This window comes from Drosophila mauritiana, chromosome 2L (genome assembly GCF_004382145.1).
Source record: "Drosophila mauritiana strain mau12 chromosome 2L, ASM438214v1, whole genome shotgun sequence".
Lineage (NCBI taxonomy): Eukaryota > Metazoa > Arthropoda > Insecta > Diptera > Drosophilidae > Drosophila > Drosophila mauritiana.
In genome coordinates this window covers 6,497,768-6,519,660 of record NC_046667.1, presented here as the reverse complement: position 1 = coordinate 6,519,660, position 21,893 = coordinate 6,497,768, and the positions used below count along the sequence as shown (strand labels likewise).

At 44.4% G+C, this 21,893-nt stretch overlaps 2 protein-coding genes across 9 annotated transcripts; one reads left to right on the top strand and one right to left on the bottom strand.

Moving 5' to 3' along the window:
* Positions 1-143: 143 nt before the first annotated feature.
* On the bottom strand, positions 144-5,201 carry LOC117150515 (transport and Golgi organization protein 1). The gene is made up of 7 exons (XM_033317431.1): positions 4,926-5,201; positions 2,779-4,818; positions 2,282-2,718; positions 2,092-2,224; positions 1,356-1,980; positions 1,197-1,298; positions 144-1,138 (listed from the first exon to the last, which is right to left on the bottom strand). Exons 1-7 carry the CDS (start codon positions 5,071-5,073, stop codon positions 400-402), a joined length of 4,224 nt encoding a protein of 1,407 aa, XP_033173322.1. The 5' UTR covers positions 5,074-5,201; the 3' UTR covers positions 144-399.
* A 272-nt stretch (positions 5,202-5,473) lies between these two features.
* On the top strand, positions 5,474-21,739 carry LOC117150513 (mucin-19). Of its 8 annotated transcripts, XM_033317425.1 has the most exons (10): positions 5,475-5,576; positions 7,675-8,643; positions 13,652-13,851; positions 13,911-14,229; positions 14,357-15,175; positions 15,237-16,594; positions 17,050-17,106; positions 17,522-18,899; positions 19,141-19,765; positions 19,866-21,739. In XM_033317425.1, the coding sequence occupies exons 2-9, from the start codon at positions 7,947-7,949 to the stop codon at positions 19,734-19,736; spliced, it is 5,424 nt and encodes a 1,807-aa protein (XP_033173316.1). In that variant the 5' UTR covers positions 5,475-5,576; positions 7,675-7,946; the 3' UTR covers positions 19,737-19,765; positions 19,866-21,739. The 8 variants fall into 8 exon arrangements, with proteins under 8 accessions (XP_033173320.1, XP_033173316.1, XP_033173313.1 ...); XM_033317422.1 differs by having other exon boundaries at positions 19,141-21,739; XM_033317426.1 differs by having other exon boundaries at positions 5,476-5,576; positions 14,369-15,175; positions 19,141-21,739.
* The last annotated feature ends 154 nt before the right edge of the window (positions 21,740-21,893 follow it).

The following is a 21,893-nucleotide window of genomic DNA, read 5'->3' as shown; positions in this document are numbered from 1 at the left end:
AACTCGTGTTATCAATTATTTGTAGTTTTCAATGTTACCTCTCAGGAATTATATCATATTAAAAATATGCCATTCAGATTATTTAAAATAGTTTGTTCAGAGAAAATGAATATTTGTCAATTCCACATTAAAAACAGCTCACATTGGATTGGTGTTTGTCATTGCGTTTAATTTGTTTCAATTTTCTTTTCTTGGATATCATTCACCGCTGAGACAGGAGTTTTCTTAGTTGTTCACGAACTCTCCTGAGATCCCTGTTTTGGGGAATCGGTTTGAGAGGCCGTCCCGACCCGCCCCGATCCCACCGTTCGATAATCGTTGATTAATAAATATATTTGAACTAGTTTTTTGAGTCTAATATACTTGGTAGGACTTGGTTGCACGGGCACACCCTGCTCCTCATACCTCGCTGTAGGGTCGCGATGTCGCACTGCGTCCCGACGGAACGGGCGGCGGACTTGGGGGCGGACTGAAGTCAGTCTCCGTGTCGTTGTAGTTGTACCGACTGTCCGACGGTGATAGCGAGCGATATGTGCGCGGCGAGTGGCTGTAGGAGCCGCGATGCCGGCGACCCCAGCTGCCGCTGTGCCTTCGACGACGGTCCATGCCCCGGTCGTCCTCCTCATCGTCGTCGTAATCGTCGTAGTCGCTGTAGTCCGAGTATCGCTCTCGATCCCGATCGCCGCGACTCGAGGGCGGCGGAGAGCGCATGCGTCCCAGGGGCGGAGGACGTGCCCCTCCCGCTGCAGCTGGCGGCAGGAATGGCGGCGGCAGACCCATGAACGGTGAGAAGGGTGCCGCCAGGAATGGCAGTGGATTTGGCATGTTCAGCAGTGGTGAACCCGGCAAGGGAAGCGGCGATGGTGCCGTTTTCAGTTCCGCCCCCAGCACGGAAGTTCCGTTGGCGGCGATGGCCTCCATGACGCCTTGATCTCCGCCTACTCCTACTCCGCCGCTGGCCATTGTGGTCAGCTTGCGCCTCAGGCTGGCGGCTTCGGCCAACGCTTCTTCGCATCGGCGCTCCGACTGGCGCGCCGCCAGCCAGGACTCATGAGCGCGGTTCTCCAGCGTGCCCATCTGAGCTTTGTGCGAGGCTATCTGGGCCTCGATCTCGGCACGCAGCTCGTCATTCTGAGATCTAAGGGGAAATGGATTTTTACATTTCTTGAATACGATAATGCGCGATTCTGACTTACTTCAGAGTTTGGATTTCGTTCTTCATCAGCGTCTGGGTCTCCACTGTGCTGGCATTTTCTCCCTGGTGCTGCAGCCACTTGGTCTCCTGCAGACTAAGTTCTCTGAAATGATAATTAAGAGTTGAAGACTATCCTCAAATGTGATTCTTGGTAAACTACTTCTTAAGTTCGTTCTCCTTCTCCCTGAAGTAGCCAGATAAGACTTCAAGACGCGTCTGGGCTTCTAGCTTATCGCGCTCTGATTGGTTGAAGTCCTGCTTCAGCTGCTCCACATCTTGACTTGACTGCTGCAGCTGGCTCTCCAGACGTTGCTTGTGGGCCGCTTCTTGCTCCACCTTCGACTGCAACTCGACCAGCTTCTTATGGACCGCGTTGAGTTCACCGCGTGTCTTGGCCGAGGTGATCAGCTCTTGGACATTGAGGTTCGCATCCTTTCTGACAGCCTTCAGGCAATCTTCGAGAGCTTCGATCTTTGCTAGACTGGTCTGCAGATCGCCATGTTCGCGCTCCCACTTGGCAGTCAGCTCAACAATCTGATTCTGCAGCTTTTGCATTTCGTAATTTCTGGCTTCCAGTGCCTTTGCCAACTCCGTTTCCGTTTCAGCCTGAATTTCCTGAAGACGAGTTTGCAGCTTAGACTTCTCCATCTCCAACTCGTAGTTGTCCTCTTGTAGCGTCTTCAGCTCGCTGTTGAGCCGAGTCGTGGCCTCCGTAAACGTATACTGCAGTTCGCTGTTCTCCCTACTTTTCTCGGCCAGACTGTTGTTGATTTCGATAATGATCTCTGCAAAAGTTATGGAGTTATTAAACAGAAAACGGCTTTGGATACTAAATGCTTAAATAAGTAGCCATCAAACAATCATAGTAATATTAGTATTAATCAACGGTTACTCACTTTCTTGGTCATTAAGCTGTCGCTGCAGTTCGTCGACGGTGCTCATGAAAGCCTCATCGCCATTCTGACTGTTCAGAACTTCGGACAGCATCTTGTTGAGCTCCAGGCCAGCCTCAGCCGCGTTATCCAGATCCTTGTAAAGAGTGATTTGTTAAGTACGCGTTTATTTGATTAAATGGCGTGGACCTACCCTTTCTAATGAGCCAACCTGCTCCTGCAGCTTGGCCTTCTCGTACAGCTCAGATTCAAGTTGCTTCTTGAGATCGGCCACCATGTCGTTGGAGCCAAAGGAATTGTCCTCAATGCTGGCCAACTTTGTTCGCGTTGTCATCAGGTCGTGCTTGATGATCAGGTTCTCCTTGTGGGAGGCCAACAGACTGCGCTCCAAATGATTCAGCTTCGAAAGAAGCGCTCCCTCCTGACTACTATTGCAGAAGCAGTAGTATGCAAACATGAAGAACAAGGAAGAAATCGCGGCGATAACTACGCAAAGTAAAAGTTGGCTGTGGTCAACCAGCTTGCCGGCCATTATTTCAACAAAATTATCAAGAGATATAGAGCGATGGCAGTGCTCATCTTGGGCTTGAAACCGGGCACAATATCCATCCACATCGGCAGGAGCAGAGTCTGGAATATTTAAAAAAAAAAGGTTTAGTATGTATGTAATAATGATTAAGTAATGATCACCTTCCGCCTTCCTTTGAGAAGATGGCACCTCAGGCCTTCCTGGATAGAGGATTCTGTGCAGTTCATCGCTGCTATCTGCTGGAGCACTTTGAGGATCCTTTCCGATGAAATTGTTTACGGTGTCAACAATCGTGGCAAAGAGACCAAAGCCTGGTGCGTCCTCCTTGATGGGTACTTCCGACACGGGGCTAGCCGTCGCGGGCAGAGCTACTGGCTCCACGTAACCAACTCCCTCACGACGGTTATCCGTTTGTGATGCTTCTGTGGTCTCCTCCTGGACTGCTGCGTACGGTGATTCGGCGTCAGGCGTTGGAGTTGTATGTGATGCAGTCGATGGGTAATTAAAGGCACTTTCTGTATGATGATGGTGCTGCTGATATTGCTCTGGCTGCTGTTTATTGTTGTTATCAACGATTTCGTTGGACTGCGCATCCACAGAGTCATTAAGCTGCTGCATGCTGGCTTCCTGAACGCTCAGTTGTGGCTCCGCTTCCTCACTTGAGCGCTGCAGCTGCTCTGATTCTTCATGTAACCTTTTCTGTTTCTCGGCTTCGAGTGTCCTTTTATTTAGCTCAGCTTCCTCTTTCAACCTCTTCTGCTGCTCCGCTTCCTCTTGTAAACGCTTTTTCTGCTCCGCATCTGCAACTAGTCTCTGTTTTTCCTGTTCCTCCTGCAATTGCTTGTAGTAATCATTGGGATTCTCAAAGTTCTTCTTTTCGAAGAGGGGCGGCAGTCCAACAGGTTCTGTTTTCAGTGGTGCCTCTTCAACGACAGGAGCGGGAGCGGTTGAGCTGATTACGGACTCAGATGGCGCTTTTATTTCCTCATCAGATTGAGCAACAATAGGTTCGGTAGCGTTATCTTTTGCAGGCTCTGCTTGGATTTCAGCTGAAACCGGAACTATTTCTTCATTAATTTTATCTTCGACAATCGTTTGTGTTGGCTCAGCCACCTTTTCGGTAACCTCCTCAACTGGCAGAGGATCTGACGACTTTAATTCCACGACTGCATCCAGTACCTGCTTGGGAAATTCCTTCTGATCAATTGGCTCTTCTAGTGCCGTCACATTTAAGGTCTCTTCCTTCTTGGAGACCTCCAATTCTGCCTGCTTCTCTTTAGTCTCATCCTTTACATCCTCCAATTTATCAGTTGTGTTTAGTTGCTCGACCGTAAGCGGTTTCAGGTCAATCGAGTCGTTAATTGATTTGTTATCGTTTGCTATCTCTTCGATCGATTCGTTATCTAGACTACCTTGTTCGGAGTCGTCATCTGTCTCGTCATCCCCGTAATCGAAATCGTCAGCGTCTTCCAGTTCAGCGTTGATGGCCTGAGGCAGTGTGGGAGGTTTCTCAGCTTCTTTGCCAGGTTGCTGTGCTTTTGGCTCTTCCTGCAATTTATTGGGCTCAGAATTAAATGCCTGTGGCTCTTTAGTGTCAACAACTGTCGAGTCCGATTTCGTTGCTTCTTGGGGGTCTGCTGCCGTCTCTGGAACAATGCTACCTTCCGTTGTAGCTGCAATGGCCTCCAGGGGAAGCTCAGTTCCTTCTATAACCTGCACTTGGGCCTTGGAAGCCGCAGTAGGATCAGGAACCTGCTGATCCTGCAGCTTGTCGTGCTCAACCACTATTGAATCAACGGCTATCTCAAGTGGTGACGTTGTAGTTGTTGCCAGGTCATCGGTTGACTCAGAGGCGTTAAGAACAGGCTGCACTGTCGTCTCCACGCTCTGAACTGGTGTCTCCACGGGTTTTACTGGCGTCTCCACGGTCTGAACTGGTGTCTCCGCTGACTGCACTGGACTACCAGGTCCGACCACTGGCACCTCGTACAATAGGTCCTTATCCCGGACCAGGATCTTCTTTTCCATGATGAAGTCCTTATTGGCATAGCCGCGCCGCCCATTGATGTCCACACCCCACAGTTGCATATTGGAACCGGCGCTCTTGGACAGGACGCGGATGGGAGAGTTGATTTTGAAGGATATCAGCCCCTCACCACCGGTGGCATAGCTGATTTTGGCAATTCCCGTCGAGATGATTTCTGTAAGCATAAACCAGCCGAACGCCGAATTAATTATGCAATTTCAAGAGACATGGACCTCCGGCACGGTCCAAGGCTGACTTGTCTGGCCCTAGATTACAACTTACGTTCACATTTCGGGTCGGCGCACAGTCGCTTGTCGGAGAGAGTCGCAGCCCACGTCAAAGTTGGAAGACAGCAGATCAACAGGCCCAGGAACAGGGCCAAATTACTCAGCTGGGGCTGCATTGTTGCTTTCTCGTTGGTCAGCCGCATTTTGCATTGTTTTCGGGGCGCAGTGATCGGGTGAAATCAACTTATTACGCTGCAGCTACTAATTTTTTGTGTATAAAAATGGGTTCACTTTCAGCTGAGTTGGCTTTTCATTTGTGTGACCGTACTGGGTGCGCCAAGGAATACCGTGTGGCCTTAAAAAAAAAATACCGAAATAGGGAAGGGGCATTTCGGGTCTGTCAACTATTCCACAGGTATGATTTATTATCAAATCTTATTGATGTATTTAATAGCCTTTCAAATTTAAATTTTTAAATACATTCTATTAACGTTATCTGAATTCTAGTTCACTGCATCTGTTATCTTTCTCGACTCAGTGCGAATACAGTATATTATGCGCGGAAGATGGCGTTGTCTGAAAAAACTCAGGTATAGAGAAGTTGGAGCAGTTGGTAACACTGGCCAGAGCTTGTCAATTGTTTCGCCAGTTTCGCGGCTCCATCGGAGGAAATTTTGTAAACCCAGTAACTAAATTTGAGTGCGAAGTAAGCCTCTTCACTTTGAATAATCCTAATGCTTGGTTTCGGAACGCCCTGAGTGCTGCGGTGGGTGGCAAATGACAGGACTATGTGCATGTGTGTCTGGAAAACTTCAGCAGTGACCTTGAAAATTGAAGTTTGTTTTTTTTTTCTTGTATGCACTTCACCCGAAAATGTAACGCGCAAAATTTGGGCTAGCTTTTTAGAAAAACGTCGCCGGGGTCCAACAAAGTGCTCAGTGAAAGCTAGCGTATTGGATTCCAATTTATTATTACCTTACGAGGTGTATGGAAAAAGGTTTCCTCTGACATCATATTGTGGAATACAGAGAGCGATTAAGAGAGCAGCGGATAACTTTGTGTGATATGACCGATAATCTAGCCTGAAACTTGCAATTAAGACCAATAACTTGTGCGGTTTGCAATTAAGATGCGAATTTAAGTGAAAACCCAGGAGCATGTGTACAGAAACTTATTGTTTTGATGTTGTATGTTGCTTGCGATTTAAGGGAGTGTGAGCGAGAAGGTGCGTGAAAAGAGCACACGTGGACGGGTTGCCAGACCGTCGGCAGAGTTTAAAATGGTTTACACGTCGCCACGGGATAGTTCGAAAACTTTGTAAAAAACGAAAACTAATATTTTAGCTCAGTTTTAATTCAATCAATGTAAATAATTATATTAATCAATTATTCTCACTTATTGGAAAATTTTAAAAAAGACTTCAGAATATGCTCAATTTGAAATTATTGGTGTAAACGTAATTAGATCGTAATTCGTAATTTCATGAAATTGATGAATTCTAACTCAGCATAAACAGTCCTTTATCACAAACTCGCGTGCGGACAGTCTGGCAACACCGGCCGTTGGACACAGCATGAAAATGCGCAACTCAGTTTCTATTTCTATCTTTCGCATTTTCAACGTCTTTGTGATCGGTTGTTGTTGGGTCGCGGATGCCTAATGGTCGATAGCTGAACGATATGCTGAATGGAGCACGGTTCGGTTAATGCCCGATAAAACGCCACTTAAACTGATTGGCTGCACAAAGAAAAATCCTTCGCCAAAAGTTGTATAACAAAAAAAAAAGAAGAGATTTGGGTGCGTGAAAACAAAGTGCGCCAAAGCCACGGTGCGTAAAACCATATACAAATAACTTGGCCGAAACTGATAAAAGTGAATAGCAAAAGAAACACGGAAATCAAAGAAAAACTTCGCAAACAACAATAACAACTCAGTAGTCCTCCGACATGCGTGACGTAATTTGTGTATTTATTCTAAAACAAAATTCGAGGAAAAGTGAGCAGCAAGAGCGTGCAATTGTTTGTCCCTTTCGACTGCCTGTGTAATTACCAATTGCAATTTGCCTTTTAATTTGAGTTTTGCATGCAACAGGGCGCGTGTTATTCCCACAAAAACACACACTCACACTTGCACGCAGTACAGCCGCACACACACACCCACACTTGCAGAGGCGCGTAAACAAAAATGCGAAAAGTGCAGAGGGGAACAGCGATAACAAACAACAATCGCAAACAATCTGCGACTGGCTTTTCTCGATTTTCCCTCTCGCTCTGGCTCTCTCTTTTGCTTCTCTGGCAATGCAAACGCAAACAAAAACAATAACAATTAGGTAATGTTTTTTATACCATTCTCTTTTGCTCTCTTGCTTAGTGTTTGGTAGTGTGCGTGTGCTCTGCGCTTTTTGTCTCTTGTTTTAATATTCCATTTTCTTTTGTTAACATCGCACAGTGGGGTGAAAAAGAAATTAGTTGCAAGGGTTAAAGACAGAGATTACAGATAATTAATAAGACTGTGTTAGATTAAACAGGGCTTAACTGTAAATCAAATTAAAAAAGTGAGAAGTGAGAAAAGTGAACCAGTTACGAATGGTGTACAATTTTGGACCAACAGTCGCTGGGCCCACTGTGCGTTCGAAACGGCGGAAATTTTTGAGCGGAAAATTTTTTGTGTTTTGTAAAACTGGCCCCTGCTGATTACTCGATGCGTTTGACAAATTCGAACATTACTTTATCGCCTTTTAAACTGTAGGCGAGCGGCATACAAATCGCTTTGAAATTAATTTGCTTTTGATATTCAATTTGTAGTGTTGAAATAAAAAATAATAATACATTAAAGCATTCGAAAATGTAAACGGGAAGCGCACGTTTGAAGCACAAACAACAAAAGTAACAACAAAATACGAATAAAATACGATACCAAATCGTGTTTGTGTGTATATAAAGTGTATTTAAATGTAAAACAAAACAAAACCAAACAAAAAAAAATAAGAAAAATAACTACAAGTTCGAGATATTCTGCAAACTTGAAAAGCGACAAACTTGAAAACGACAGCGGCAACTGAAAACGCTTTGCAACAATGCTGCACAACAATCGCGACATTGCAGAGCCAAACACAACAACAACAGCAGCAACAGCTACCCCAATCACAACAACAACTGCAGCAGCAGCAACAACAGAAGGCAATGGAACGGAGCCAACAATTGCCACGCACCTTGCAACAACATCTGCTGCAGCAGCACAGACATCAGCTGGCGTAGGGGAAACAAGTGCAACAGCTGAGGGTCAAACAACAGCAACAACAACAGCAGCAGCTGTGGCAGAGCGAACGAAATTAGCACAAACAGCTGATGCGACTGCTGCACCGATCGTTGATGCGGCTGCTGCTGCTGCTGCAGCTACTGAAGCGACCGCATTCGATGCTCAGATGCGAACGCAGCAACGACACAAGATCAAGATATACCACGATGCCAAGCAGACGGCCGTGTGGCGCACCGATTCGCTGGCCTCCAATCCCAGCTCGACCATCTGCCCGGATTTCGTCAGTTCGGGATCAGGAGGTGTTGCAGGTGGTGTCAGTGGCACTGTCGCTGGCGGAGGAGGCAGTGGACCCCTGGGCCTGCCCCCCAGGGGCATCATCCTGTCGACGGCGCCCAGCCTCCTGCAGCGAAAATCATCGGACAGCTCGCTCACCTCGTCCATTGCGCGACGCGTCTCGTTTCCGGATAACCAACTGGTCACCGGCTACCTGGAGCCGGCCAATCCTTGGAAGCAAGGTGAGTTTTGCCATGACAATTAAATTTTTAATTTAATTTTTGGGGTAGTGATATGGCATAGGTATAGAAATATTTTGATGACCCATGCGGATCATATTTAAAGTAGAGTGGCGAAATTCTTAGCTCGCTAAAGTGCTTACTAAGAAGCTGAACGATTGAGCTAAAGTTCCATATTGTTGGTAAGAACAAAATTCCAATTTATCTGTTTCTGTATATAGAAACACCTGGTTGCGCCTCTACATCATTAGAATGGGCTTTCCGGGTAATTGCAGTTAGATTTCTTCCGGGTTTGCAGTATTTGCTCACTGTTCAGTTGACAATTTGTCATTCTGTAGACCCACTGGGATTCCGTGCTTTCGATCTTATCGTAGGCGATAAAACTCGGTCAAACACGGAAGTCAAATTCGACTCGATTCGAGATACATTCGCTTCACTTCCTGTGAATTTCATTCAATTAAACAGCAGTAGATTTGTTTCCCATTGTGCTGCGGGTGCGAAAAGGATCCGAGAGATCTGTCAGCTAATTTCAAGTGGCTGCCAAGTCGGCGAAATGCGCAAAAATATTTCTTTACCAGCTGCGCAAAGTGAACAGAGAAAAGCGCTGCATCCGACAGATGCGTTCTACAAACTAGTTGCTACACGAGCGAAGTGAAATAGTTCTGTTGCTAAGCACAAGAAAAATGCATATTCCATTTGGGAAATGAAACAGTGGGGTGCTGATTAAGAGATTAATAAAACAAACTAATTAACGTGACAGCGCAACAGGTTTCTTGCCTGCAAAGATACATAGATACATCTCTAGTTTTATATGATGTACGAGTTTTCTATGCCTAATCTATTGTTAAAAAGAGAAGTATTTTTTTAGAAGCATAGTTCCATTATTTATTATTTATAATAAACATATATCAGCTATACAAATGATAAAAGACAAGCTTCCTCAGTTTATGCCCATACAATAAACTACGTATAAACATTCTTCAACGGCGTGAAATGCTAAATTTGCTAAATCGCAAATTGCTTTGTTTTTAAAAGTTTTTAATTTGTTTTCAATTCCCGGCGGTGAACAATTTTTGTGTTTGCTATTGCTGCTTTTGAGTTTCCTTTGCTTTTGTTATTTGTTATTTTCACGTCAGCGATAACAGAAATTGCTGATAAGATACGGTTGAGTTCGTTTTTCGTTGTTTCTTTTTTATTGCTTTTGCTCTCCAGTTCGCTTCGCGCTCCTCACATGTTTTATTATTATTTTATTATTTGTTCGCCGTTTCTTTTGCCCGGCATTGCTTTTCTTTTTGTCTTTGCCTCTGTTTCTGTTTCTGCTTCTGTTGTTTGCTTTGCTCTCTTCTGCTCCGTTTTAAGTTTGCCTTGGACGCCAATCGTGGTCTCCACTTTGTGCTCCCCATTCGTCTCGTCGGAGTGTCTGTGTGTACATATGTAAATGTATGTAACACTACTTAGTGTGTGATGTCATCGTTGTCGCTAAAACAAAAGCGCCAAAAACACAACGAGAAGCCCCAGGAAAACGACATTATGACAGACGTCGGGCATTCTGGCTGCAAAGAATGAAAGTGCCAGCCGCCACACAGGGTACAATTGTGTAAATAGAAATTCCATCCACTTTCCGGGTTCGTTTATCACTGAAAGGTCCGTTCCCAGTAAATAACCTCGATTCGAGGCGCAAACTAGGCCACACAAACATAACTTGGTCGCAAAGAGGATACTTATTAAAGCGGAGATTCATAGAAAATGCACCTTCTAATAGATATTTACTTATTGTTAAGTAAATCACTTTCCAGGCTTACGAGAAAAGAATCGTGTGACGAACGCATCTCTCCACATAATATGTGGTCAGTTACTTAAATATAAAAATATTCGAAAAAATGCTCATTAAAATGAATTAAAATTCCCATTGTTGGGAATTTTTTCAGTTTCCTTTATATGTTTTGATGTTAAACCTATGTATCTTGTTTTTTTCAACTTGATAGGCCTTAAAACTTAAATTTATGCTAATTATTTCAGCAAGTACTTGGCTTGTTTCTTAAATACATTCAACACAAAGTCCGTGAGCACGGACTTCGTTGTATTCGGTTTCGAATTTTCATTTGAGCCAAAACTCACGCTCACATGCAAGCGGTCAATGAAATGGCACGAAAGATAATAACTAGAATATCAATTGCTGTGCAAAATGTCACGAGCTCGATTAGTGCACATTGGCGATGTAATTAATTTATGCGAATCGAAAGCAAAAGGGTACGAAGAAAATTAAGAACAAGTAGATATGAGTAAGCTTTTTCGCAAATAACGCAAATGTTTGCATTTAGCCAAAAACAAAACTCGCCTTCGGCACTCCGCACGCTTGTTTACAATTTCGGTGCGTGTTTATGGCTGATTTTGGGCGGTTTATTTATTTAATTTACTTTTCTGCCCAGAGCTATTGAGACGCTTATCTTCTTAAAAAACAAAAAACGAAGAAAAACCCCTTCGTCTGCTTTTGGCTGAGAATTGCTGGCCGATAATGACAAACGAGCGTCGGTCATGGCAGTCAATTTGTCAATTCAAGTCAACGGCAGTGCTTGATATCAATAATCAGATAAGAATGAGGCATTGTCAAAAAAAAAAAGCAGGTTGACTGGAATTACAAGCCAATTCGACGATTCCCGAATTCAACAGGCTCCGAAACTTCAATATATATATTTTATAATCCACTAATTAAGGTCATGTGTTTGCCTTTTGTGCCTTAAATGAATAAAATAGAATGGTAACTAAAGTAGTAAATATTAAAACCAGTTTGTTCTCCAAGTTTTTTCAACCTAAATTGGGTTTTTTCAAATTTCGTAACTTGCCGACTTCTATTTATTGTTCTATTATTTGTGACCAACTTGCAGTAAACCAAAATGCAGTCGTAAACTTAATGACAGAGCGGCGAGAACAAGATTCCGACATTGTAAATGTTTAGCACTAAATTAACAGCCATTTAATTGGACAATTTTTCCGGTTCTCCTGCCAGAGCTTCTCGCTTTACTTACTATAGCTTTTCTCTATTCGTACATTCCACTTTTTCACTTCTGATGTGACTTTTGTGAGAATCGCCAACGTCAGCAGCAGCAGCAGGCGGCGCACAAGGCACAAAAATCGATGGAATAATAAAATATTGAAAAGGCATTTAATAAACGCAGTCAGACGGCGGCACGCGATTCTACAATGTTTGTGTTACTTACTCATTTATCAATGCGATCGATAGCCCGCGAATCAACAAACAAACATTCTCTAAGCCCAGGGATTCGCATATTCCCCGGGTATCGATCATTCGTGGATTTGTCACCTCCAAAGGCCAATGAGCTCTATTTATTTACCTGTATTGCCGCCATCTATCTTTGTATCTATAACTTGGCTAATTTGGTTGATGATGACAAATAAGCTTTATTTGGGTAATTTTGCATAAAATTCTCAGGTGGGCTAGGCTTGTTTTTTGTTTATAGTTTTGTGATGGTTGGCCAACGTAACAATCAAAAATAGATCAAAAAAACAATTTAGACAACTAAATATCATATCAAAAGAAAAAGATTGAAGGAATGACAAAGAATATAATGGTTATAATGAATGCTAGATAAAACTTGTTAGGAAAAACACTATAAATAACAAAAGGCTTATTTTGCTATTAAAGTATAGTTAATATACACCGATGTTTTTGTTTATTTCTTTGGTAGTTTGTTTATGATTTACTGATGCTTCTTGGAAATGGCATATATTTGATATTTCTTGTGTTTATATAATGCCTCGTATCTCATCCGCTGACCGTTGACCCATAAAGCCAAGTGTCCAATACTAATTTGATTGGCTTGAATCATTCTTATTTATAGTTAAAAATGCACAACAAATTGAAAAGAGACCATAACTTGGTCGTCACATTGTCTGCTGCTTGGTCGTGAGAGAATTGGTAATAATTCAGATTTTGAATTATTCTACTCAACGCTAATGAATCACTTAACAGATGTTGGGTCTCAAGGCAGCCTCGGTTTGGCGGAGGTGGACGGAAGGAACTATTATATAGATGAAATAGAACTGAAGCACTTTTGAATGCCTGCCAAGATTGAAAATCTTTCGGAATCGGCGAACAGATTTCGCGACAAAATCTCGCATCTCTCCTCGCCGCCAGTGTGTTGGCATCCGAGTTTGTGGCAGATCTAAAACGAATCGTTTAATTGCCTCTAACACCGATGTGCCGCGATAATGCAATGATAGATTAAATTGTTTACGTTTTTCATAAGAACCTATGCTTGTCTGGGTGGAGGTGTGCTGCCAACTATTTATAAGAAAGGTGCACTTGGCATTTGGCACAATGTTCTTGCATTAGTTTGCAGTAGTAACCGAAAGTTCCCAGGAAAACAGACTATATGAATGTGTACTAAATTTAATTATTAAATTTCCGACGAGCATCGTTCATCATCGACCCGTATATTTATATATTTATCACATCACAAGCTGTTTATAAGAGTTCCTGTTGTTGCCCATGAGCTGTCATCAAAGAGCAGACTATGCGGTTTCTGAATTTTTGTTTGCCCCAATGAAAGACGCAACGCAAATGAGTTGCAAATTACAAGTTCACGATTTCGTGTCAACCAGCCCCGCTGGAAAAAAAGCAAATCGTTTGGAAATTGCCGCCGCAATTCTATTTAATTTTTTTTTTTACTTTGTGTAGACGGACAATTTGTCTATGTCGCTCAATGTGTTTGATGCCGACGCCGGCAATTGTCGATGATCATGTCACCATGGATGCTGGAAGTGGGTGATGATGTTCGGGGTAGGGAGCCAAGCAAGCACCCGCACGCGCCACATGTTTTAGTTATCTGTCATATTTGACCAAATATAATATATTTGTTGCCTTTTGAAGTGGAGACACTTGAGTGGCCAGAACAGAAGAACTGACTCGAATACTTGTCGATTTTCGATCGATATATACTATAGACTAAGCCTGATATCTGTATATTAACCAAGTGATTTATCCTTTCAGTATACCTCGTGAAGAGCAGCTCCGAGATTGTCGATCAGTATCAGCAGTCGTGTAAGAAGCACAACACCCAGCCATTAGAGAGCGTAGTGGATCACCTGAGGACCCTGGATCTGAACCAAGTGCGGCAGCCTTTACTTCCCCTTAAAGCGAAAGAACTAACCGCCAACGATTGCGAAGCGCTCGAGGAGATTTTTAAACGGGTAAGATGGAACATCCAGGTTCGGACTTTGATTAGTAAAACGCCCATATTAACTTGCAGATACAATACACATGCATCGATCTTTCCGAGTGCACGCTGGACGAGAGCAGCTTGATGGCCCTCTTCCAGATGATCGAATACTATGAAGCTGCCAATGAGCTGGACATTTCCTACAACAAGGCGGAGATGACGAAGCGCTGCTGGGAACTGTGTGCTTACATGGTGGAGCGCAGCCAAGAGCTGCACCTGCTCAACGCCGAGAGCAATCAGATAACAAAGTTGGGTGCCGACAGTCTTGGGCGGGCCCTCGGCTCATCCAACCTGCACACATTAAAGCTGGAGCACTGCGGCCTCAGGGGAGCTCCACTCGTCAATTTATGTAAGTTAGTCGGGTTGGTTACGCTTGGGAATAGATCATCATGAAGATATAAGATAGACCAATGCAAAGAAACCTAAGATGTAATCAATATTTAAATACTTCCGAAATTGTATTTATTATATTTTAGTGTCCTTTGCAGGCCGTGGTCTCTATCAAAACAAAAGGCTCAAGGAGCTGTGGGTGGGCTACAACGACTTGGACTGTGTAGATGCCCAGCACATAGCAGACATGCTGCGCTACAACCATAGCTTGGAGCTAATCGACATTAGCAATAACAACATTAGGAACGAGGGTGTCATGTACCTGGTACAAGCCCTAATTCTTCAGTCCACCGAGCTGGAGCGACGAATGGGTGCCTTGAAGCGCACCCGTGCCATTGAGGTGGACGAGTGCGTGTCACCTATGGAAACGGAGCCCCCGGAAGCCATACCCCCATCCACCAGCTTGGGCACCAATCAAACGAAAGACGTCGTCGATGGTGAGTTACCTGCGCACGAAGCCTCCATTTTAGAGACAACGTCGGAGGAGGCGACATCTACTGATCCAGCGGTAGGTGTCCTTGTGGATTTGGAGAATGATAACGACGACGAAAACACGGAGGACACTGTTCGCACTGTCAGAAACTGCAACCAAAACGGAAGCGGCCAGTCGATGCTGGACAAGCTGCTCTCCATGAATAGCGAAAGCAGCAGCGAAGAGGCGCCCTCAAACATATCCACCGACACCCTGGCAGCCTGCTGCTCCGAGGACATCAGCGAAATGAGCAACGAGATTTATGAACCCAATGCCGTCAAGCAGCCTCCAGCAGAAGGCGAAGCCGCTCCGGCCATGATCTCATCCAGCCCGATGGAGTCAGAATCGGTAGCTGCTGCAAGTGCAACCATGGAGCCGCTGTCTCCAGCGCACCAACAACAGCAATGTTCTCAAAACGAACGCAACTTATGTGGTGAATAACTTTATCTTTGAACAGTTTAATCAAGCAGCGCCTAATTTATTCTCGTTTTCAGATATTACTCCCTCAACAGAGGCTAAAACCGTTGAACCCAATGAATCCTGTGTACAGAACAACATCATAAACAACAATAATAATAACAATGCTAACAATTCCCACAACAATACCAATAATAATACAATTCAATTGCCATCGGGAGCAGGGGCATCAGCAACCCTTTCAGTCGTACCACCGCAACTGGATATCGAAAACATTCCAAGTGGTTCCTCGCCAGCGGCTATTTTTGAAGTCACGGCCGAGGAAAGCGACTGTATCAATGGCAGTGCTGTGGCGGGGGCTGCCGGGTCGCGCCCACTTGATGTAAACAAAAACGCCAAGGCTGGTGACGACTTCGAAGACACGCACAGCACGGACTCGGCGTTCGAGAGCGCATCTGAAGGCGACATAAGTCGCCATCTGCCCGACGAGTTTAGCCGCCTTTCGGTGTTACTGGAGAGCACGCGACTGGATGAAATGACGAAGGAGATGTGCGGCATAGAGACGGCTACCATTGCCACGGAGTCCACCGAGTGCCTTCTTGCAGCCCAGGAGGCAGCGACGCTCACACCTACGCCAGTTGTCCCAGCGCTAGAAAAACTTGAAAATGCATTCCCGCCCCCAAAAGTAACCATTGCCGAGGAGTGCCTCCTGAAGGATAAAGAACTGAGCCCCAGTTCCTATCCGTCTCTCAGTCCAGCGCCTACGCCCCCACCACCGTCCACGTCGCCGGGAGGAGCAAGCCTTGGCTTGAGACGCACCGAATCCAGTTGTGCGTATCTCAATCAGTCCAGTCGCAACCGATCGCAGAGCTCCGACAGCCTGTGCAGCGAGACATCGCTCGACGGCATGAGTAGCGGTGCCAGCAACAACAGTGTCAGCTCTACCGCTTCCGCTGATCCCAAGTTTGCGGAAAAACTAACTAAGAATGACACTCTTTCGCGCCGGCAGTTGGCCGAGGCTACACTGGAGGCCAGCCGATCGCCTAGCGGACTGAAGGCTCTTACTCTGTGGAATAATAATTTAAGCAAGGACTGCGCACCTGCAGTGGCCGAATTGCTGCAGAAGACCATTTCGCTGGAACTGCTTAATATTGGCAAGAATTGTCTCTCCAATGAGTTCGTTTCAACCATAAAGGACAGTTTGACGAAAAACACCACTCTGACCACTTTGGGGCTACAGAGTGCCCATCTAAACGCCAAGGGGATTGAGACGCTGGCCTCCATCCTATCCTTTGGTGGCAACAGCAAGCTCCAGCGCATTGACATCCGCGACAATAAACTAGAGGTGGAAAGTCTGAATATAATCGCCGAGGTGCTCAAGTCCAATAAGACGGTCACGCAGATTGACATTAACGATGAGCCAAAACGGCTGACGGTAAGTTATCTGGCCCCGGAATTGTCCATTAAACCCAAGAGTAGAATTTGCCTATCCATTTCATTCAAACTACACCATTTGTTAAGCAAATGAATGTTCGTAAATTCGCTAGTTACATTCTTCTTAAATTTGGTTGGCATCTATACGAATATGTGCTCAACAAAAGAGTTTGCCATTTTCCACATTCTTAGCTCTTTACTCTTGGTAATCGAATTTTAATGAAATATGTTTATTATTTAAAGTTAAACTCAAAGTTTCTAGACAAATAATTATTTTGCCAAGAGTAAACAATGCTGCGGCTGGCCGTAGATAAACATATGACATAATGCAATTGTGCTTGGTTTTGGATGGCTGTGTTATAGACGTTTAATGCGTTGATAGTTTTGATTTTGAATTTTTAATCAAATCGTTCTCATTTGTGGTCACTGTTGTTGCCTCTCTCATCTCCGTTAAAGTTGCCCATAGTGCCGATAGTAAATGTTATACCGCCATCGCCTTTGCCCCAGGAGAGCGTAAGTAAACCCCCACTCAATTTGCTCCTCCAATTCTCTGCCTACTGCCCTCTGTGCTCAACTGCTGCAGTCCTTTGACCACGCTTGGCTTGCATCCGATAACATTGCTAACAACTGAAACGCACTCTGACCACCTGGTTTTAGTAGTTGGCGTAGCCTGAACCCCAGCTAACTTTTCACTTTAGTTTAATTTAAGATTTAAGATTCGTTCGCTTTGATAACAAAAACCAGTTGTCCACTTGCTCAGTTATAAACCCGTACTCCTTGCGACGTTATACATGAGTTAACTGAGCAATGCCACAACTAACTACTTCAATCAGAAGCAGCTTGACTTAAAATTAAAAGGAACCGCTAGAGAATAGAATTGAAAATTCCCGTACTGATTGGTTACTATCCCTCTGTTCTCTTATTTCAGATCGGCAGCGATGCGCACTTGGATTACACAAGGGTGCTGGGCACCGTTCGCTCCTTGTGCTCGCGAAATGAGAAGCGGCAAGCCCAGGAGCTGGCGGAGAAGACGGCGAACATGGTCGGTGGCGGCAGCAATGTGGGAGGCAGCCTTCCGGGCATACGGTGTCGCGGCGGTTACTACTTGGGCTCGCGGAAGATCTCGTTGACCTGCCACAGTCGTCCGATTGTAGACGCGGCTACTGGCACGGTGACTGCAACGTCAACCGCGACCGCTGCAGCAACCGCCCTGCCCACACCGACTGCTCTGTTGGAGGTGAAGCGTGGACCCCGTCTCCGCTCTCCGGGACCAAGTCCGCCCACTATATCGCCGTCGTCCTCGCCGAACCGCAGCCGCTTTCACGTTTCACGAGTGGCTGAAGTGGCCAGTCCACTGATCTCGCCGCTGGCCCAGCATCCGCCCCCGCACACGCCACGCTCGGCCAGCAGCTGTATGTCCATACCCACCATTGGATCGCCCAGTGGCAGTCAGAACAGCCTCAATGCCGTTGGAGCCCTGCCGACCTCCAGTTCTCTGCCCGCCATGGCATCTGTTACCTCCTCGACGCAGACGATCAAGCGGCTGTCGGTGTCGCCCAGGTCTCGCTTCCACGTGTCTCGCATCTACGAGGATCCCCAGGTGCCGATGGCCAACCGGCAGATGCCGCCGATTTCGCCACATACGCCACCAATTGATCTACCACCCACACCTATGCTGAAATCGGCGAGGAAGGCGGTCCTGCTGTCCGAGGCTGTGGAGGCAGCAGCTGCTGCCGTGCCAGTAAGCAGTGTGGTCATTGTAGAGTCCAGCGAAAACACCGACGCACACATAAGTACAAAAGCCGTAGAGGTAACCGGGCAAAAGGTTTCTCCGCACCTGACCATATCACCCACCTCAAGTCATTCAAGCTCAACTTCGCCCGGTAGCAGTAGCAGCAGCAGCGGGAGCAGTAGTAATAGCAATGGAAGCACCTCAACTTCCACCGACGTTACAGACTCTGTAGCCTCTTCTGGCCCAGAAGTCCCACAAAGGATCTGTCCCCTGGCCGTGTTCGGCGATAATGACATCACGTTGACCAAGGAATCGGCCGGAGTGGTTGCTCTCTCTGCTGCTGCTGCGGCGAACAATACGAATCCTGTTCTGAAAAGTGAACCAGAGTTGCTGCCGCCTGCCGAGCCCGTTAGCAATGCGCCACAGACGCGTGCCCGGAAAACATCATGGATAGCCAATCCGTCGGCGGTAGACAAGCTGCTTACAATATTCAACATTGGCTCCTCGCCGGAACCCAAGGCTAGTCAAATAAGCCACGTGCCCGCCGCCAACACGATCACAAACAGCTCACAGAGTTAGTTGTTTTTTATGTAATTTATATGTATATACGAAGGGGATAACTCTAGTCATAAAGGAACAATAATATTTGAAGAATTCCCTATAATTGTTCCATTTTAATAATAACTTTGGTATACTTTGCATTCAATTATTTTAAAGCTGCTTACCTCCTGTATAAGTGTTATTAAGGGGATTAAGAATTTAAAGACCCATATTGCTAAATTTGATAATAATTCCTGTAATTTGTGATTTCACAGACGCTACAACGACAAGCGTCGTAGGAGGCGACTCCAGTACCACCACCAATTCAAATCCAATCCTTTCGGTTGCGCGGAAAACAGCTCCTGCATCGTGGGCCTCTCTGACCGGCAGCAACATTTCCAACGCCAGCCAAAATACGACCTCCAGCACGGAGACGGGAAGTTCGTCCTTTCTGGACACAGCATCCAGACAGCTGAGGGATTTTAGCAAGCAAGTCTTTCGCCAGAACATCTCTTTCAACAACAGCGGTGAACAGGCAGCGCCAAGTGCACCTCCGCAAAGTGAGTTGAGCACGGGAACGTCCGCTTCCAGCAGCACAGAGTCGCCATCGCCGCCGGAGTGCAATGCAGCGTACATCCCGCTCAGCCTTAAGCGTCAGCTAAAGGAAAACATTTCGCCGGAGCACACGATCAACGAGGAAACGCTCCACACGCTGCAGAAGCTGTCGAGGGCAGAGGATGTGGCGCTGAAGGCGGAGGCAGTCACCGAGCTGGGCGACATTGAAATTGTGATGCACAGCGAGGTGGCCGACTGCGTTCTGCCAGAGGATAAACAGCAAGACCAAGAGGAAACAGCTTCAAATATAGTTTAAAGGGGCCTACGATCAACTAGATATATTTGGTGCGTAAATACATTGAAATTCGTAACTGAATGGAAAGCAAATAATGATGCGAAATGTGAAAACACCCAACTCAAACGATTAAATCTAACACCCACCCAGCATTCCCATGGCTCTCCTTCGTACTGTACCCCACCCGCCTTGAAAAATGGTTAGGAAGTCAAGGATGATAATGATAATGAAAGATGGGGGTCTGTACCAACTCCCCCTTCAAAATATGATGAAGTACACAAGTTATTACTAACTTTGTTTTATTTTTGGTTAAATTCATTTTAAGTTTTATAATACAAGAAAATATAAATATATTTTAATTACACCTATGGCATACAAATGCAAATCTAATGCTCAATATTCACTTCAAGAAAATTGCGTACAAAATGAAGAACTTGTGGTTCATTAGTTTTTGTGTCCTCTTTTTCTGAAGTGAGTACTGACCCAAAAAGCGGATATACTTTAATGAATGTGAAATGTAAAAACAACATTTTAAATGTACACACATATATTCAAACCATAAAAACCTATTGAAACACTATTTGGCTTAGTGTGCCATTAATAGCTGACTCTTAGAAAAGTTGCATAGGAATAGGGAGCGAAAATCGTGTGGATGAAAAATTTGTACTTACCGAATCAAATGAATACTTACTGAAAAATTAACCATAATCAGAATACAGCCACCGGAAACACATTGTTACTTAAGTTAATATTTACTATGCGAAAATCACTATTGTTACAATTTATTAAGGGAGATCCTCCCGCCATAGGATTACTTAACACCTATGTATAGTGCAATTCATTATTTTAATTTCTTCTCGCTTTCTCAACTCAAATCTAAAGTGCAAACTAGATCGGTTCAACTGAAGTATTACGAATTGGAAAAACTTTCAAAATAACTGCATACTTAAATTAGGTACTTAATCAGCTTACGAATTGCCACTAATTTTGTTTGTAATGTAATTAGCCCACCAGCCAGGAATGAAACGGAAGAAAGTCTTAAGTTCAATGACATTGTGCAATTAATAATCGTACATACTTATTTCACAACCCAAAACTTAACAACGGAAATGAAGCGCAAACGAAAACAAAAGTACCCAAAATAAATCCAATTGATCTCATTATGTGATATTTGTCGTAGTGCCCAAAGCGTTCACTGTACGTGTATCTATAACCAAACCATACCATATGAGTTAAGTACAGGGTGTGTACATTCGAACACTTTTGCTCTAAGTAAACTTGCTCAAGCCATCCCCATCAACACCAATGTCTTCCCGGAACCATGCAACTTTTCAAGATGTCAGCCCTTAATGGACCTACCTAAACGTTATAGATACAATTTAAATGCAACACACACACACACATATAGATACATATATATTTAATAACATGTAAACATACTTTGATTCATGGAAGATCTTGTAAATACCGCGTGTGTACTCTCTATTGGAAAATGGGGAGTCTAGACGAAGCTACACCGAGCTCCGATATATATATTTTTTTTTGCTCTTTGTTAACGATTTTTGTTTTTGTTTACTATTTTATTGTTTAATACTTTAAGTGTAACAATATGGATATGTGTATATATCTATATATTATGTACGTATTTAAGTAGTCAAAAGCAAACAAATTTTTCAAATATTTTCCAAAATGTTTCAACGTATCTTCTTCAGTTAAGTGGAATTACTTAAAAAATGTACTGTACTTAATTTACAAATAGTTGATATTTCTGGTGCTTACCGGTCGCTAGAAGTTTGCCTTAAACTAGATCACCGTTTTTTTGGCCAACTGAATTCACCAGCAAACCAATTGAATAATTTGTTTACACTCTTCGATCAGAAATTTGTTTTTTTTTGTCAATAGCTATGATTTTGTTTAACATTGGCAAGTTTAGTACCTATTTTACATAATATAAGTTTATAAATTAGAAAAAAAAACTACTAAACCGAAAAATTTATTGAATAAACATGAAAGTTGTAATGAAACTATAAATGAGTTTAAGTGGGAGGAAATGTGGTGCTTTTGGGCGAATTTAATAGGTTTCAAGATTTAAGTTCGATAAATATTTACCACAGGGGAACATAATTTATATTCCATAAGAGAGGAGTCGCCATGCTCCCCGCCTGCTCCATCGTTGCC

Coding starts and splice junctions, on each gene's coding strand:
- LOC117150515 (XM_033317431.1), bottom strand. CDS start 5,073: ATGCGGCTGACCAACGAGAAAGCAACAATGCAGCCCCAGCTGAGTAAT. Junction 2,719..2,778: donor TTCTCAAAGGAAGGCGGAAG/GTGATCATTACT, acceptor TAAATATTCCAG/ACTCTGCTCCTGCCGATGTG. Junction 2,225..2,281: donor AGGTTGGCTCATTAGAAAGG/GTAGGTCCACGC, acceptor ACTCTTTACAAG/GATCTGGATAACGCGGCTGA.
- LOC117150513 (XM_033317425.1), top strand. CDS start 7,947: ATGCTGCACAACAATCGCGACATTGCAGAGCCAAACACAACAACAACA. Junction 14,230..14,356: donor AGCTCCACTCGTCAATTTAT/GTAAGTTAGTCG, acceptor ATTATATTTTAG/TGTCCTTTGCAGGCCGTGGT. Junction 15,176..15,236: donor AAACGAACGCAACTTATGTG/GTGAATAACTTT, acceptor TCTCGTTTTCAG/ATATTACTCCCTCAACAGAG.